The 17,470-nt window shown below is 42.6% G+C and overlaps 1 protein-coding gene across 1 annotated transcript in view; it reads right to left on the bottom strand.

The window, feature by feature from the left end:
• Positions 1-5,420: 5,420 nt before the first annotated feature.
• Apob (apolipoprotein B) overlaps positions 5,421-17,470 on the bottom strand; it is a 37,717-nt gene continuing 25,667 nt past the window's right edge. Inside the window, exons 25-29 of the mRNA XM_050141959.1 lie at positions 16,980-17,353; positions 9,053-16,498; positions 8,388-8,502; positions 8,096-8,279; positions 5,421-7,249 (exon numbers count right to left, since the gene is read on the bottom strand). Coding sequence (XP_049997916.1) covers positions 5,675-7,249; positions 8,096-8,279; positions 8,388-8,502; positions 9,053-16,498; positions 16,980-17,353 — 9,694 coding nt within the window. The 3' untranslated portion in view covers positions 5,421-5,674. The remainder of the gene's footprint in view (positions 7,250-8,095; positions 8,280-8,387; positions 8,503-9,052; positions 16,499-16,979; positions 17,354-17,470) is intronic.

The following is a 17,470-nucleotide window of genomic DNA, read 5'->3' as shown; positions in this document are numbered from 1 at the left end:
ACAACTCTGTGTCATCCTTATTGGACTTACACATCACTAATTTTGACTGCCGCACTGGGACATGGTGGGTTTATCTCTGTTCTGTGTACCAGAGCTGACATTTGTTATCTCATACACTCTTCCCACCTACTCTAACAACGACTTCATTTCCCAGCAAACCTATTCTGTTGTGCTCTGTGCTCTGAGGGTTAGAAAAGGCAAGTTACATAATTCATGAATCAGCTGAAATTTGAATTCAGCACTGGATCTTTTTTTTTTTTCCTGAGTGAGAGGGGTAGTCTGGCTTTTTGGACTTTTTTTCTTGTTTAATATATGCTCAGCGGAGCTATGGGACAGTGCTGTGTCCCCCTACTCGATCCTCCTGCAGGATCCAATGCATCACATCAATGTCCTAGTGATGCTGCTCTGCTCAAGCCAGTCCAGTTCTAATTCAAGGGCATTGGGGGTCCTGAAGTCATCTTGGTATCTATTACTCTGTGAGGACCTTGGTACCCTTCTCAGTGGGCACACTTTACTGGAGGAGAAGGGAATGAAGCCAAGAGAACCTTTGGTGTGCTGGGGGATATTTGTGGACCTAGATTTTTCACAGAGCTGCCGTCCCCCTTCACGACAGTGTCTGGTTTCAGGACAGTATCTCTACCAGGCCCTATACACTGAGGCTTGTTGTTCCTATTACACACCTGATAGCTTGAGTCAAAGTTAAGAGACGAAGGTGGGACCACAGGCCTGCAGCTCAGATACGAGGTCATCCCTGAGGCTTGAATGATTCCTCCACTCTAAGACTGGATTAGATAATGTCAATCCAGGACGTAAAAGAAGGACACAGGACCAGAGCTTAAGTGTCCATTGATTTGAGTAGCACTGAAGTTCCTCTCAGATACAGGAGGCAGGAACCATTTTGGAGGATAAGAAGAGGGCTCTCAGCTCATGGAGACACATGTACCTGCTCCACCAACATTTTATGAGGCTCTGGAATGTTGTTTGTTGGTGACCACCCAGCCATCCCACCAACAAATGGAGCACCCCAAAGGGAGTTGCAGTGACCTCTTAATGTGAAACAGCATGCACAGAGATGAGCTAAGAGGAAGGGTCTGTTTCTGCACATTTATCTCTGGTTATTAGACACTTTTAGAGAGAACATCTGTTTGGCCACTCTGGCTCTCATATTGTAGGCCCTACTTGAAGGCTGTTTTGGCCCTTTCCCTGACTGAATGGGGACTAAGTCATAAATTAGAACCATGAGGGGGGCCCTAGAACAGGATTGTCAGAGGGGGATATTTACTCATCTCACCAAGAAAGGAAGACTTGGTATCTTCAACTGTTCAGTCTTCAAATGGTAAGTCAAAGAAAGAGGAGACCACACCAAGGGCACGTTGTGAGCTCAGTTCATATTAATCCATTCAATACAGAGTTTCTGCTGGGGACAGTGCTATGAGCTGGGGCTGGACCTGGGAGGCAAGTCACAGCATGATTTGATCATGCTTACAGAGTTTTAGGGACCTGGGCAGGGCGCCATTCTTTGATTCCCCCTTTGATTGGAACCATGGATGTTTGTTTTATAAGAGGAAAATCTGTGATTATAGGACTTCCCACATCACCTGACAGTATGTTCTTAGGAGATGTACAAGGTGATTCACTTGCTGGATAGTAGGCCCACTCATTTTTACAAGAGAAAACAATGTGTTTGCTTATTAATTTTCTAAGCATATGTCTAATCTGTGCTATGTTGTCCCCATTTTGCTGGCTGTTGTTCTCTGGCACACATCACGATCTCATCCAAGTAGGAATTTTCCACTTGAGCACAACAGTGTAACTGGGGCTGTCCTGTGTGGTCCCATGCTGCATTGTGACTATGACTATCTCGGAGTCTGTCACCCGCACCTGTAATCTGCTCAGCATATCATTTTAGTTCTATTTGTGTAGGTTACACAGGTTCAAAATATTATAACTCAGAGGTCTACCTTGCTCATTGCTATGGCTTGAGAGTACCCCTAAAGTCTTCTCCGAGATCTCCAAAGCAGCAGTATTATAAGGACACAAACCTTATCAATGAATAAGGCCTTTTAAACAAGGGACTTGGTTAGTTATAAAACGGGAATTTGATGTCTGTCCTTTCTTCCTGCTTTCCTTCCTTCCTTCCTCCTCCCACCTCTATCATTTTTTTCTTGAGTTTGATTTTCATTCTACCATTTCATGACTGTGCTGGCTAGTCCACATGTCAATTTGACAGAAGCTAAAATCAGCTGAGAGGAGGGAACCTCAGTTGAGTAAATGCTTCCATAAGACCAAACTGAAGACAAGAACGTAGTGAATTTTCTTAACTAGTGATTGATATTGGAGGGTCCAGCCCATTGTGGGTGGTGACATCTCTGGGCTGGTGGTTCTGGATTCTATAAGAAATCAGGCTGAGCAAGCCATGGGGAGCAAGCCAGTAAGTAGCACTCCTCCATGCTCTCTGTGTCAACTCCTGCCTCTGGGTTCCTGCCCTATTTGAATTCTTGCCCTAGCTGCCCAGTGATGGACTGTGGCATGGAGGTTGCAAGTGAAATAAACTCCTTTCTCCCCAAATTGCTTTTGGCTATGCTGTTTCATCATAGCACTAGAAACCATGACTAAGACAATGACCTAACAAACATGAAAGCCCTCATCAGACACTGATGCTGCACTTGCGTTTCCTGTTTTTTAAAACTATGAAAACAGTTTTTCCCTTATAACCTACCCAGTCCTTCCATGCTCTTCCATCTCTTTCACCAGTTCCTCCAGTTTCCGACCCTGAACTCACTAAGTCATCTTGGTCTCTTACAGTCTTTGCTTTGAACTATGAGTCACTTGATCCTCTCAACCCTGCCTTTATGTCAGCTTTTATTTGGATCCTGCTCACCATCCCCAATATTCATGACTTCTCAAGTCCATTTTTTTCTAAAAATATATGGACCCAGGCACAGTCTTGTATTCCAGATTAAGTCATGCACATGTTACCACATTGATTTCTGTAACCACTGGTCAAAATGTTCCACTGGATGCCCTTCTCCAACAGTGCAAGTATCCCCTTTCTCCCCAACGCTCACATACTCTGAAGTCCTGCCGGGCTGGCCCATCCATGCGGTCTTCCTTTACTCCCCTTGTGCTCTGTCTAAAACATGGAATCCAGTGTTCATGCAACATGCTCGTTTTTCTTTTCCTACCCATGTTTCTCCTCTTTGTGAATTGTCCCTTGTCTTTTATTGTCCACATATCACCATGGTACCTTCCAACCCTCCCCACAACAGCTTTCTGCTCCTTAACCTCTTCTATTTATAATATAACCATCACTGTCATTTGTCAATAGCCATCATTCCAGGTAGACAGATGGGAAGATTACCTACTAATCTACCTCACCATTGTAAGCGGTGATTAGTGGACGATCACTGAGGAGGATCAATTGCTCTACCTCTTTTCTTTCTTTAACATAAGTTTACCTTAAACAGTCACCTCATTTCATAATAATAGTCTGTTGCTTGCAGACAATATTAAAAGTGACAAAATATAAGGTTTATTATTACCCTGTTTTATAGATAATAGAATTGAGGATTCAGGGGTTGAGGAGAATAAACTCTGTGAGGTTCAAGAGAAAGGATTCCAGCTATTATTTGAACCTGGTAAAATATCCTGAAATACATGAGCGATGCATAGAATAGCAGAGTCCAGACCTTCCTGGGGACTCACCTTCCTTCCAACTTTATTCAACATGATGCAGGCATTCGAAGCTGATCACTGCACATGATATGAGGGATAGCAGGCCGGGAGCTGAGCTGGGGTAGTGTGTAATTTTACAATCATAGAATTCATAGCCCTCTTCCCCTCCAGATGTTCAGCTCCAGATGTTGGTATCATCTCCTCAGTACCCAGGTCTTCCTTAGACTCCTCATTTCCCTTTGAATGTAGCCATAATTACAGGCTTCATCGCAGTTTGAAGATTCCCTAGGTTGTGGCATTGCTCCTCTTAGCTCATTATGGAAATTCTGACAGAACTAACTTTGGAGCAAGTTGCGTATCACTCTGCGATTTGAGCCTAATTTTCTACCTTTTTAATACCCAGAATTGTCTTTTTGGCTCATAAATTCTGCACAGAAGAATCATGCTAAGGTATCGATTGTTGAGCCAAACGTATCTCGGGACCTGTACCTTGAGCCCTATTGGACAGAGAAAAGCCTGGCTCGAGTTTGAGCAAGGTAGGTAAAACTAGGTAGATGCCCCTTCAGCCAGAGGAAGTGTTTGGCGGCCTCTCATTGGCTGTAGGTACCCCCACATCACAGGATGTCACTAAACATGTATAAGCTGATGCTCACAGTAATAAATTGAGTTCCTGCTTTGACTTGACTCCCTATCATGACTGATTGTCCTGCGTTGTTGGGTTGCAGAAAGGGCGGGTAACACTCACCTTTCCTTGGGGAATGAGGAGACTCAGGAAGCCTAGCAGTTGATAAACTGTGTTTCCATTTTAGAAGAATGCTTGTGAATTTTAACAGTGTGCTTCATCAAATGACACAAACGGGAAAATGGTGGCGATCGGAAATGACACTTTTCTAAAGAGCCCTCATTTAGGACTCAGAAGTCACCAACTACTGATTTCTAATTTCTCAAGGGTCCTACTCTCACTGTTTTCCAACACCATTGATGCGATGTGGCATTTGATCACTATCCTCCTCGCTTGTCTCAGTAGAATTTCTGTCACCCAGGTCCTTTGTGGCTTCCCAAGAGCTCTACTCAGGGGCAGATAAACGGTGTTCACATTCAAAATTAGCCTTCGAAGTGGGTGCTCCTGGCAGAGTAACCCTCAGACTTTGCTCATACTTGGTATCATCAGATACTGTATTTAAAACAAAGGAATATGAGAATTTAAATGCATGTTTGCTTGTAGAAGCACTTAGGGAGTCCATGTCTGTTTCTCCCTCATACCTTTTGTTTTTTGCTTTGAATAAGTCCTGGCTGAGCTATAGGGAGATAGCTTGGGTGTCTTGTATCCTGAATGAAGCCCTTGAGTCTAGTACTCCCAAGTTATTCCCTCTTCCCTACTAGGAGACCAAGTCAGATGAAAGTCTAGTTGGTTGATGCCAGATTGGAACAGAGAAGAATCTTGCCCAACAGACACAGACAAGTTGTCAAGGAAGATTGTGTGGCGCTTAATGACATATGAGGTGCATGCAATGTTCATCTGGTTAAATTTATACAAAACCCTTTCTTGCTCACATAGTTAATGCAGTTAGGAAGATTAATTAAGTAGGAAAACATTTTCTTCTATAACTTTTCCCTTTCTTCTTTATTTTTATCACTTGATTGTGAGTGTGTGTCCTTGTGGAGGTTAGGAAAGACAGAACCTTTGAACTAATATACTCAATCTAATGTTTCAATACAAACGAGCCAAGTTGAAGGGTCTGATACACAATATAGAAGTCATTTATTTGCTCACCCCTTCCACACTTAACAAAATAACTCAGATCTTGATTTTTATCTAACTTGTAAAAGTATGTCTTCCTGACTTCTTGGTTCTCTGGCCAGCTTGGTTGCATGCCTAGGGCACACGTGCATCTTGCACTTCCTGGCAGCTGCAGGACTGGCTCAGTTGGATGGTTTTTATAGTAGCATCACATCTCCTACTATGTAAAGGTTTAATTATAATAGATGAATAAATGAATCAGAAGGTGATAATCAGTTCTTCTGGGGCAAGTTTTACATAGGAACTCACATTATTGGCTGTGGCCACCTGAAGCTCTTTCAGTAGCTGGGTGACGTATCTTAGAAACACGTGGTAGCTCTGGACAGACAGGTCAATCAACCTTGTGGACTCAGCAATGAATTTTTCATAGTAATCAGAGAGTTTGTCTGAAAAATCTTGCAGTTTGGAACTGAACTGCTGGTGGTAATCAAAAATGATTTCCTTCATTGCAGGGGCCCATCTTTTAATTGCTTCCTTTGCCGTGATAGAGAGCTCTGCAATCTTCTTCTTCCCCTGTCCATCTATATCAGCAAGGATGCTAAGATATTCTTGGATATTCCTGGACACAAACTGCTCAACTTGAGTTGTGATATTGGAAGCAAAATCAGTAGCCCTGGCACTGTATTCAGAGTGGAAATCTTTAAGGATAACTAAGAAGGACTTAAGCAGGTCAACCATCTTTTCTTCGACTCCATAATACTTTACTGTCCAGCCAACCATGCTTGGATGAAAATACTCTTCACGAAGAGCCTTTATGTAATGATAGACCTGCTGTAGCTTATAGGACACCTCCTGAAGTAGACTTTGAACAGAGTCATTGAAATCACTGAAGATAGAATATAGCTCTTCTTTTAGGAATTGAAAAGCATTTGGGATGTGTATTTTGAAGATTGTATTGATATAGTTAGTGAAACAATCAGATTCTTCGTCGCATAGGTATTGAATTTCTTCTACTACCTCGTCTAAAATTTCCTCCAACACAACCTGAACATCACTGAGTATCGTTGTAAAGTTGGCATGCTGGAAGTCTTCGAAGTATCCTTGGATGAAGTCTGATGAAATGTTTAAGAGCAACCTGTACTCCAGAATCACATCTTTTAGTTCACTGGCTTTTGGAACTAAAGGAAATCTAAATTTTATGTCACTGAACAAACCCGATTTCTCTACTAGGTCTTGGACATAGGAAAGCAGTTTTTCTAAACTGTTATGGACACTTGAATATAGCCAAGACAGTGACTTTGCCATCCCCCCCATGACCATCGTGCAGAGTTCATCGGCAGTGTATGTTCCTGTATTACCTGGGAGCTTAAATGTATTGTACTTCAGGAAATGGATGAATGAGTCAGTGAGAAGCGCGACTGCCACGTGGTACTTCCGAGTAACATTTACTATTCTGTCTACCACTTTCTCCTGCAGTCTTTCAGTGATGCTCTGGCCCTCCTGAGCCAACATTGCTTCATACAGATTCTGGGTCTTGTCTTTCCACTCCTGGTAAGCATCATGGGCTGCCCTCTGGAAATCCATGTTCATTTCATTAACTGTCCTTATAGCTCTCTCAGCATTGTTCTGCAGACTTCTTTTTAGCTTTGAAGAAGCATACTTATTGACATAATCATAAATAGCCGCTGTAGCCTTGGGCACATTGCTTTTTAGGGAGCCTAGCAATCTGGAAGCTGCCTTGTCTTCCCAATTAATTTTGATGTACCTTCCATCATCAGACTTCTTGTACCTCCACTCAGTCTTGAATATGTTGAGTTTTCTATCTAGAGGGGACTAAAACCAGAAGAATAAAACATATGAAAAGAATATATTCTCAATGACTCTGATTATATAATATACTACACCAAAACTTCAATACCACATCAAAGAAAAGACCAGAAGAGTGTCTTTCATATTCTGAAGGGGGGGGGTTAACCTTTCTTTTTTTAGCTCATGTGTTTGTTTTAATAAATAGGCCAACTGATGGTAATTTCTCTTTATCACATGCTTCAGGGAGGATAAAAAGATAAGTATGTTAGCTACTTAGTGACACTTAACACTAAGGACTTCTTGGATCGGAAAATTGGGAGAAGGAGGAAGAAGCATTGGGGGAAAAATGAGGAAAGAGGTAGGTAAAAAAACACATTCTGGATTTAACAAGAGTCCAGCTCAAGAGCTTCAACTTCAGCCTTCACTCGCCAAGCTAATGACTGGCTTCAGTTTATAACTCTCCTTACAGCAATATCTTATCTTTGATTTGGTCCCACCAGAGCTTATAAATGGCATGATATGAATTTGATGTGCCCCAATCAAACAGTTTCACTGTGGGGAGGAAAAGAAAGATTCCAGAAAGTCTGATTCTAAAAAAAATGTAGCACAGTTTTTGCATGTCTCAGGAGATGAGGTGTGACTCTTGTCTTGACCCAGAAAGCCATCAATCAACAGTGCTACTTGGGTATCATCGTGTGTCTATCAAGCTCAGCAAAAATTTATTGTAATGTTTTCAGGACAGTAGTACCTCAATGTAGATGTTTGACTGGCTCACCACCTGTCTTTCATCTAGTTTGAGAATGCTCTCAGAGAACTGTCTAGGATGAAACATTGCTTTTGGCCATGGGATACTCATCACTTGGGACTCACCTGAGGCTGGAAGTAGACATTCAGCCTCAGCCTCTGGTCATCTGTGCTTGACTCCAGACCCACAGTGCCTATGGATGGGGAGGCTGCCCAGGCCCACAGACTGTTCTCATCTTCTTTGTAGTACAGACGGAGCTCAGTCAATGCTGGGCTGGTGATGTCGAGGTGAGCTTCTCCCAGCCAGATCCTGAAATCAGAAAGGAAAGGTAGCTGAACCAGAAGCAGACAGGTCCAGAGACGGCAAGCATCACAGCGAGTTTTGAAAAGATATCAAGTGGCAGTAAAGCTTCCATACCACAGTCCTTGAAATACACCATCTTCACTATACTCCACACTGAAGTCGCGGTGTTGAAGTGTCCCTTTGTTCTTATAGATGAACATGCGATCTTCCATTTTCTGTGTTCCCACAACTGTATAGAAGAGATTTTATATGTCATTGGCACATCATTGTGTGTTTGTGTGTGTGCGTGCATGTGTGTGTGTGTGTGTGTGTGTGTGTGTAGTGAAAACTTGGACAGATAACTTAACCAAACATCTAACTTAAAAGTTTAAAACATACCATATGCAGTTCATAGATATTTTTTTTAAAAAAAGTTAATATTTTTTGTGGTAGTACTGGAGTTTGAGCCCAGGGCCTCATACATGCTAAACCTGTTCTCTACCACAGAACTATACTCCAAATCCTTATAATTTTTTTCTATTTTAAATAAACAGAAACTATTATTAGTCTTTAAATTATTATAGAAAAAATTATTTTCTTTAAATTTATCCATCAGTATCAGTAGATTTTCTAGTTTCATTTTTAAGATATATGGTGGAACATGCATATTCTCTTTTCATTCTATATTTTTCTACACTGAACGATGGTACTGTTGATGGTAATCAAATAAATAATTATGTACTCAAGAACCCAATTGAAAACACATAGTATCCAGGAGAGGTGGGAGAACATTTCCTTACCTTTTAGGTCATACTCTAGAAACTGCCAGATTGAACTGCATGTGGAATCCAGGGAGGTTTCAACATGGTCAGCTTTGTTTTTCAAACCAGCACTCCAAGTGACATTATACACAGGGGAGGCCACCCCAACGTGTGCAGTCAGTGCTCCAAAGAGAGGAATAAAAACTCCGGCGGGCACAGAGAACTTAAAGGATGGGATCTCAACTGTCTGCTCAGGCAGGGTGATGCTAGGCAGATCAACACCTGCAATCAGTTGGGCTATGTCCTTCAGATCAAAGCCAGCGCTGCCAACTGGAAAGTTCTTTGGAAGTGTGAACTGGGACACAGTTAACTGAACTTCAGGTATAGTCACCTCAAAAGCAGGAATAGAGGAGTCCTCTGTTTTGGAGTATTGTGTTAACACATCAACCCCAGGGAAATTTACCTTGGGGAGCATTGTTAGGTTGAGGGCAAATGGTGAAGTACTTAATTTCTTATAGATTTTTATCCCACTGAAGCCACCGAGGTTCAGCCCTGGTATAATGAACCGATCAGCCAGGTCTTCCACAGGGAGTGAGAGGAGATAGCCATTGGGGTTTTTGGTATATACAAGGGAAGTTGAAACCTGAAGATACTGTCTCTTTCCATCCATCTGTAGGAGTTCCTGCAAGCTTTTGTCATATACTGGTAGAACGATAGATTCAAGATCCCACAGTTGTCCTTCTGTGGATCCTGCAACATCAAGGCGAACCTCCTCTTGGTCATTGGAGAACTTCACATTGTGCTGAAGGACCCGTGAGTGAATCTGAACTTCACTCTTCCAGTCAACATTCTGGTTCTTAGTATTGGCTTTCAGGGTCACTTCCTGGTCAAAGTGATGGAGATCAAGGAGGGAACTGGGTTGACTCACATGAACCTGTAGAAGGGTTGACATTGTCCATGGGGAGAGCTCCAGGGTGGCTTTGCACGTTTGCTTTCCTTTTGTGACAAAGCTGTCTACGTGCAAATGGTTTTTAATATTGTGTTCCCATGTGGCATAGATGTGTGGGAGAGTGGCTTCTCCAACAAAATTTTCTCCTACTTCAATGTTCCAGATCCCATCAACTTTGGAAGCTCCTTGTAGCCTTACTGAAGACCGAGTAGCCCTGGAATCCAGGTATGTGTTGGCCTCGCTGGCAACACTTCCTGAATATTCCTGTGAAAGGACGGAACCCTTGATATTCCCTTTGGCAGATGACTCAATGGAAAAATAGGAAGTGAGACTTTCTAAGCTGAACTTGTGGTCTACACCTCCTTTAGCAGTAGAGTGCAGCTTTGAAGAATTGAAGTCATAGTTCAGTTCCATGAATGACGAGACAGTGGGTTTCGACTTGGTATTTCCGTTAAGTTCCTGCTTGAAGTTCATTGTTAAAACAGGAACGTGGAGGCTGGCAGTTGTTTTCATTGATGCTTCCACATTTTTCTTGTTTAAGCTAATGGTGCTGTCGTGACTACCCTTCACAAATTTGTTAGTGAGAGAGACAGCTGTGGCTAGCTTCGGTCCCCTTTTTCGCGTCAGACGTGACGTACCCTCTAATTTGTACTGCAGGGCATCCGTGACATATGAAGAGGAAGAAAGGAAATGAGCCACGATGTCTGACTGGTTATAAAGTCCAGCATTGGTATTCAGCGTGATGACACTTGATTTAAAAGAGAAGTCATAGGTAAAATTGCCCAGAGCTGGAATGTAAATATTGTCAATAGTGCTTAATTTCTTGAGATCTGGGAGGGAAAACCTGAGAAGATTCCTAGGAGCACGAAGAACTGGCAGCTCCAAGGATGGCAGCTCTAACCTGTATGAAGGCATAATGACCTTAGGACCCGGAATTGTGACACTTGGGGTACGTATTGCTTTGGGGATCACATAGCTGGAGGCCAGTGTCTCTACAGTGAATGGAGATACATCAATGTTGGCGAATGGGATAGTGAAACCATGACTTTGGAAGGTCCTTAGGGGCTGAGTGAGGGAATTTTCAGTTTTGTATTTATCAAACTTAACTTTTGTTTCATTGTAGGGTGAGGTAAGAAAATCCAATGCACCGTCTCTGACTTCCTCTAGTTTCCTGTCCCAGGAATCGACATTGTTGAGAATAAGCTCATAAAACATACTCAGAGGAATCACAATGGAATGCTTGTCTCTGTTCTTTTTATATTGGGCCTTTACACTTAAATCAAATGATTGCCTTGTTGTCTTCAAAAAATCTTTCAAGCCCACTTCTTCCCAGATGGAGAAATCCTTCAGCATGGGAGTTGTGAGCCCGATATAAGGGAGACTAATTTCAGGAATTGTTAAAGGTATGTTTAAGAAGTCCAGGTTGGCATCTCCATTCATTCCTACATGGGCTTCCATGTTGTGTTCATTGTTGACAGCAGAAAAATTTTGGTTGTATTTGTACTGGTTGAATCTAGCACTTGCCTGCCAGCTTGTTTGTTGGGCATGAGGACTCAGAAATAGAGCATAGTTATTCAGGAAGTCTATTTTCCCGGTCAGCTTTAGGGGAAAACTAACTTTCAAATTTCCCTCATTATTTGTGGATGCAGTAATCATAAACGGTTGTGCTGAAAAGAAAAGCAAATTTTTCAAAGTCCCAATAACTTTTCCATTGAAGTCAGCATTGTGCTCGCCAGTCATTTCTGCCTTCGCATCTCTGAGCAGTACTGTTCCCTTGCCAGTCAGAACGCTGGAGCCCACGTGCTGAGATTCAACTTTTGATTCAACTTCAAACTTGGAATAGTTGAGGAAGCCAGATTCATAGGCCAGTTTTTGGATGACCCTTAGGTGTTTGCCATTTATGTTATTAGACAATCCAAAGGAGGCAATGGGTCCTTTCACAGTGAAGCTAACTTTGGATGAATGTACGCCTTCATCTGAGAAGTTGGGACAGGCCCAGTTCCATGACCCGGTCCCTGAAGAAGTCCATACCACATGTCCAGCTTCTAATAGTGACTTGATTTCATTGTTAAAAGAAGCCTTACTGGAGAAGTCCAGGCTGGGGACACTCAACTTGTGAAAGTACTTTGTGTGGCTGTCAAGGGTGAGCTGATTGTTTATCCTGACAGTCACACCATTATTAAACTCCACTGTGTTTTTCTCTATGTGTAAACTTGCTACCGTGTCTGATTTTCCCTCAATGGCCTGTCCAGAAAATAGCATCTCGCCCTCATGCTCCATCCTCACGTACTTACTGGAGAAGTTCATGGATTCCTTCAGGACCAGAGGATTAGGCTTTAACTCCAAGAGTTGAGCTTGTGCTTGAAAATCAAAATTGAGAGCTTCGAATTTGGACTCTCCTGCCGCGGCAACAGAAGCCACCATCTCTGCTTTGTTCTCTGAAGTAGTTACGTTCTGTATGTTGGCGTTCGCATCTAATATAAAGAGGGGAGACTGGATCTTCAGGACGCCATGAAGTTTGCCGAAAGCAGGTATTTCAATTGTGTGTGAAAGGCGAGGAAGCTGGAATTCTGGTATGTGAAGATCAGGAACCTGAAAATCTTTGAAATTGACATTTGGAATTGCAAATTCTGGAATTGCGATTTCTGGTATCTGGAAGTCTGGCAGAGTGAGTCTTGCAAGAGGGATGTTCACCACCCCCAGATCTTTCAGGTACACTTCTGGAAGAGGCCACTGCAGCTCACTGCTCAGCATTTGGTCAATAGTTCTGATAATCTTTGCTTTTATTTCCAGCAAATCTATTGTAAAGGAGCGGACATGGTAGGTGTTGAGGATCGTGAATTCTGGTGTGGAAAATCTTGATGGGATTTTTACATTCTTTAACGTTTTGAAGTTTATCCGAATTGATGGGATCCTCAAATCTGTCAGGGGGACTATGAAGTCAGGAGTCTGGAAGGTACCTTCTTGGAGAGCACGGAGACTGATCTCAAAGGCAGGCATGGTCCCCAGAAATGTTTGGATTTCAGGAACAGTGAACCCTTGCTCCACCAGCACTTTCACACGCTCAGCCCAGTTTTGGATAGAATATTGTTCTGCAAAGTCTGTAATGTTCTTCACAGTTAGAATCCACCTGTCCGAAATGTAAGAGACCAGTGTATTGTAAGCTTGGCTTACCAGAGACAAGAAGCGCTCAAGTTCCCATGGAATGTCTATTTGATAAATTATGTCTCGCACATCATCTAGGGTATGGTCTTTTAGGTGAACCAAAGCATCTTGCAGCCAATCAAAGAACACAGTTACTGTGGTGCCCTTGAGTTTTTCCAGATAGCTGGGGACCGTGGCTTTGAAGTCTTCCACCAGCAGTTTTAATGCTTCCGTTTTCTGTGGAAGTTCAAGGGCTTGAATTTCAGCATTGATTCTCTGAGTCATCTCACGTAGTTTGCTGTTGGTTTTGTCTATGAACTGGTGATAATCAAATGCTTTTAAAGTCTTCACCAACATGTCAAGAAATCTATTTAGTTCTTCAATGAATTTTTTGAAAGACAATGCTTTAAGCCACTCAACAGTTTCATCAATAAACCCAACAAATTTATCATAGCAATCTTTTATCTCAATTTCTTGAAGCACATTACTTAGTTTCTGAAGAGTCTCACCCAGGCTGTAACTGTGGGCCAACTCTACCAATTTATCCATTAAAACCTGGATTTGTTGGTTTACTTCATATTTCTCAATTAACTCATGGACTACAGTATTGATTTTCTCAGTTACTTTAAAATCCTCAATAAGATTCATAACAAAGTATTCGATACGCTCAATAATGTTCTTTACTCTTTGTAATAGAATTGCAGTTCTCAGTTGATCTAAATACATCGTGACATCAATAGTTTCAATCTGTTGTTTTAACTCTGCAGCCAGCTGTTGAATGTCTACAGTCTGAATTAGTGTCCTGAGCTGCTGTAGTTTTTCTTGTATCTTGATTCTGATTTGATATTTAGTATCCATATTCTGGATCCAAGAGGCTGTACTACTACCAAGTTTGTTCAAATCAACATTTTCAACAAATACATATAGATTATGGATTGATTTTTCTAGATTTACACGAATATGATACTGTTCATCAAGAATTTTTAGCTTTTCAATGATTTGCTCAATAATCTGAGCAATAGTTTTTTTTAAAACCTGTGGGTCATAATTGTCTTTGATATACTGATCAAATTGTATCACGTATGTCTCAAGTTGAGAAAGTTTTTCATTGAAGTTGATTTTGGCACTATCTAAAGCAATTAGTACATCATTGTCTGTAATTTTATAATTTTCCATGAAAGCAGTTAGCTTTTCCTTGGCATTGGTTACTTGTCCCTCCCAGTCAGATGCATTCAGATAGTCATGAACTTGCTGTGGAAGTCTGCTCAGGGCTGCTTTGTATTTCCTCAAATACTGATCAATATTGATGCTTTGCAATTCTCCCTGCACGGCTTCCAGTAGAGTTATAATTCTTCTTCGATTTCTCTCCAAATACTCTGGTAGGCTTTTAAAGAATGGGAGGCTGATGGTGTGAACATCCTGGTTCTTATCATACTTCACAAAAGCAACAATTGTGAATTCTTGGGGCTTGTCCACAGCATCATTTATCTCTGAGTCGTCAAGGGCACTGACAGGCTCGCTGTAGAAAAACGGTAGTTTAAATGGCCAGGAAGGCTCAGAGAGGTCAGCCCGTCCGCTAAGCTCAACACCAATTTTGTCTTTAGTGTTGTAGGCTTCAAAGTCCTGTCTGTATACCTTGTCATTCAGTCTGGTTTCGAATTTCCAGGTGCTTGTCTGCTCAGCTGGGGTGAGCAGGGCTGTGGCTTCATGGTTAAGAGCTGTGCTGATGCTGCTCTTGTACACTAGGTCGTGGTTGGTGGATCCCTTGAAGTCATGAGAGAAGCTGAGTGCCAGAGGTTCTGCTTTCAGCAGAAACTTACTGTACAGCTTCCCAGCGTGCTGTCCCCAGAAAGCCAGTTTCCCATCGCCGCTCGTGTGTGTGTCGATGCCCAAGGTAAACGGTTTCAAAACAAAGTGGAAAACATTGTTAAAGTTTAGCGGTTCTGAATTATAGTTGGTAATGAGGTCCACAGAGGAAGCCAGCCCTTTAATGTCTGCATTAAGCCGATGGCTGAATTCCGTGCCCTGAACCTTAGCTATGGTGTCTGCTCTGTAACTTCCCACTACTAGGTTGGTGTAAGAGATGGCATAGATGTGCTTCAGCTCATTGTTTTGATAGGTTCCTTTAAAGTTACCACCCACGTTCAGCTTCAGCGGTTCTAGTCGTAACTGCCCACTGTTGGCCAAATCTAGAGCATCGTATCTCAAGTCATGGCTTAAAGTAGTTAGAAAAGAGTAGGGCTGTAGGTGTAAGTTAAAATTCTGCTTATAGAACTTGTTAGCACTGTAAATGTTGTCCATTTTTGAGGAGAAGTCCAGCGAGAGGCCTGCAATGCTTAGACTGTGTGTGTGGTCGAGTTTCATTTCCGCGTAGGAGCCCATCATGTCATTGGACAGCTTCAGCCCTTCTCGGCTGAGTTTGAAGTTGAAGACGTTCTTGCTGTCTGCACCCAGAATCATGGCCTGGTACATGCTTCCTAACGAGACCTCTGTGAGGGCAGCTTTTCCATCCAGATTGAATTTCGCATGGTGTTCCTTGAAGCGGCCACTTGTTGATAATTTCATGGATGCCCCAGAGAGGCCAAGATCTGCATTCAACTCATTTTCCAGCACCAGGGGGCTGTACTTCAAGTTGGTGGTCACACTCGTCGATAGTCCGTCTCGTGCGATCTTTAATGTTGCCTTGTGAGCACCAGTATTGATTTTGTCAGTGCCCAAGATGTCAGCATTTAATTCCACACCCTGGGAAGTGAGTGATCCAGAAAGAAGAGTGATGAGACTCAGGGACTTGTAGTTGGCCTGATGCTCAGAACGTAGAGAGGCGCTTTGCTTAGAGAATGTCATGTCCAGCTTGTTAGAAGCAGCGAAGTTCTCATACTGCCCACTGCTGTCAGATTTCAGAGTCAGCTCGTAGTTTTCGTATTTCAGGGAAGCTGTGTTCTTGAATATGCCATCTTGCAGATCGGACGTAGAAGTGACGGAGAGGCTTCCATCCTGGTACGTTGCCACTATCTGGTTGGTGCCTTGGAAGTAGGTGGAGTTAAACCTCATGTTGGATTCCCCACTCAGCTGACCGGTGGTAGGGTCTCTCTCACAAGACAGGCCATATTTGCCCTGAGCGTAGAACGAGGATGCTCTGAGCTGCCCATCAACCTTGAGGTCTTTGACATACAGATGTTGCTTCTTCTTAGAGTCCAGGTGAACAGTAGCAGACACCTGTGGTCCCAAGGCACTAGAAGCTTCAAAGGTTAGTAAACCTTTTGAGACTGGGGTGTTTCCAAATTTTTCTACGTGGCTGACTTTGAACTTTGAATCTAGAAGCTTGTGGTGCAGAGACCCATCACAGGACAAGGTGAATGTGTTCCTGCTGTCAAACGTTGTTTCTCCGGATCCTAGCAGAAAAATCCGAGATATGGTTAAATCAAGCAACAAATTTCTAGAATAACCTTTATGTTTAAAGTCAACAGGAGCCAATTGTAATAGTGGCATTTCTAATGTATACATGAAATTTGAAGTCAAAAGGCTAAAAGGCATCCCTTCAGGAAGCTTTCCGGGTTTGCTGCACCCCTTGCTGGGTTCCCTTATCAAACATTTTCATGGCACCTCATACTATATAGTATATACAGTATCATAACACTTCTTACACTGAATTATAACTCTGCAGAGAAATGGCTGCTCTATTGTTACTACCTAACATATTACTGAATACTTACCACATGCTTAATAAATATTTCCATTAGTGAATGAATGAAAAGACTTCCATGTAGCGAGAAAACTATTTGTAGGAAAGTCTAAATTCTTCCCTCCTACAGCTGTCCCATCAGAATGTGGGATCTATTAGCCCTATGGACCCTTTACCGGAGCAGGCCTCACCTTGCACACTGTAGGAAAACAGGTCAACTGCAGAGTCAGCCTTCATGCGGTACTGAGCCCGAAGGCTGAAGTGGTCTCTGCTGGTGTTGCCACCAGTGTACGATGCTGACCAGTTGTACAAGTTGCTGTAGACATTTGTGGAAAGGTCTAGAACACCCATGAGAGGTACTTGCAGTTGATATGTCTTGGGGATTGTAAAAGTGGGGAGCTGGAACACTTGAGATGGTAGCTGGAATCCCATAGACTTGAAGTTCAGGGCTGGTGTCCTCACAGTCTCTGGTATCTTTAGATCCTTTGAAGACTTGCCGCTCAGAGGCAAAGGGATGTCAAGTTTTATACTGTTCTTGTTCAATGTATATTTGACCCGGCCATCACTGAAGTGAACAGAGACAGTGTCCCCACAGTCAGACATCAAGAACTCAAAATCCTCAGTCTTGACCCCCCCCCCACTTCTCCCAGCCTACTATGTTCTTTTCTCCATGATATTTCTT

Source organism: Alexandromys fortis, unplaced genomic scaffold (genome assembly GCF_014885135.2).
Source record: "Alexandromys fortis isolate MF-2015 unplaced genomic scaffold, M_Fortis_MF-2015_v1.1 scaffold_30, whole genome shotgun sequence".
Lineage (NCBI taxonomy): Eukaryota > Metazoa > Chordata > Mammalia > Rodentia > Cricetidae > Alexandromys > Alexandromys fortis.
Note: the sequence above shows the minus strand (reverse complement) of the source record. Positions and strands in the feature narration are given on the sequence as shown.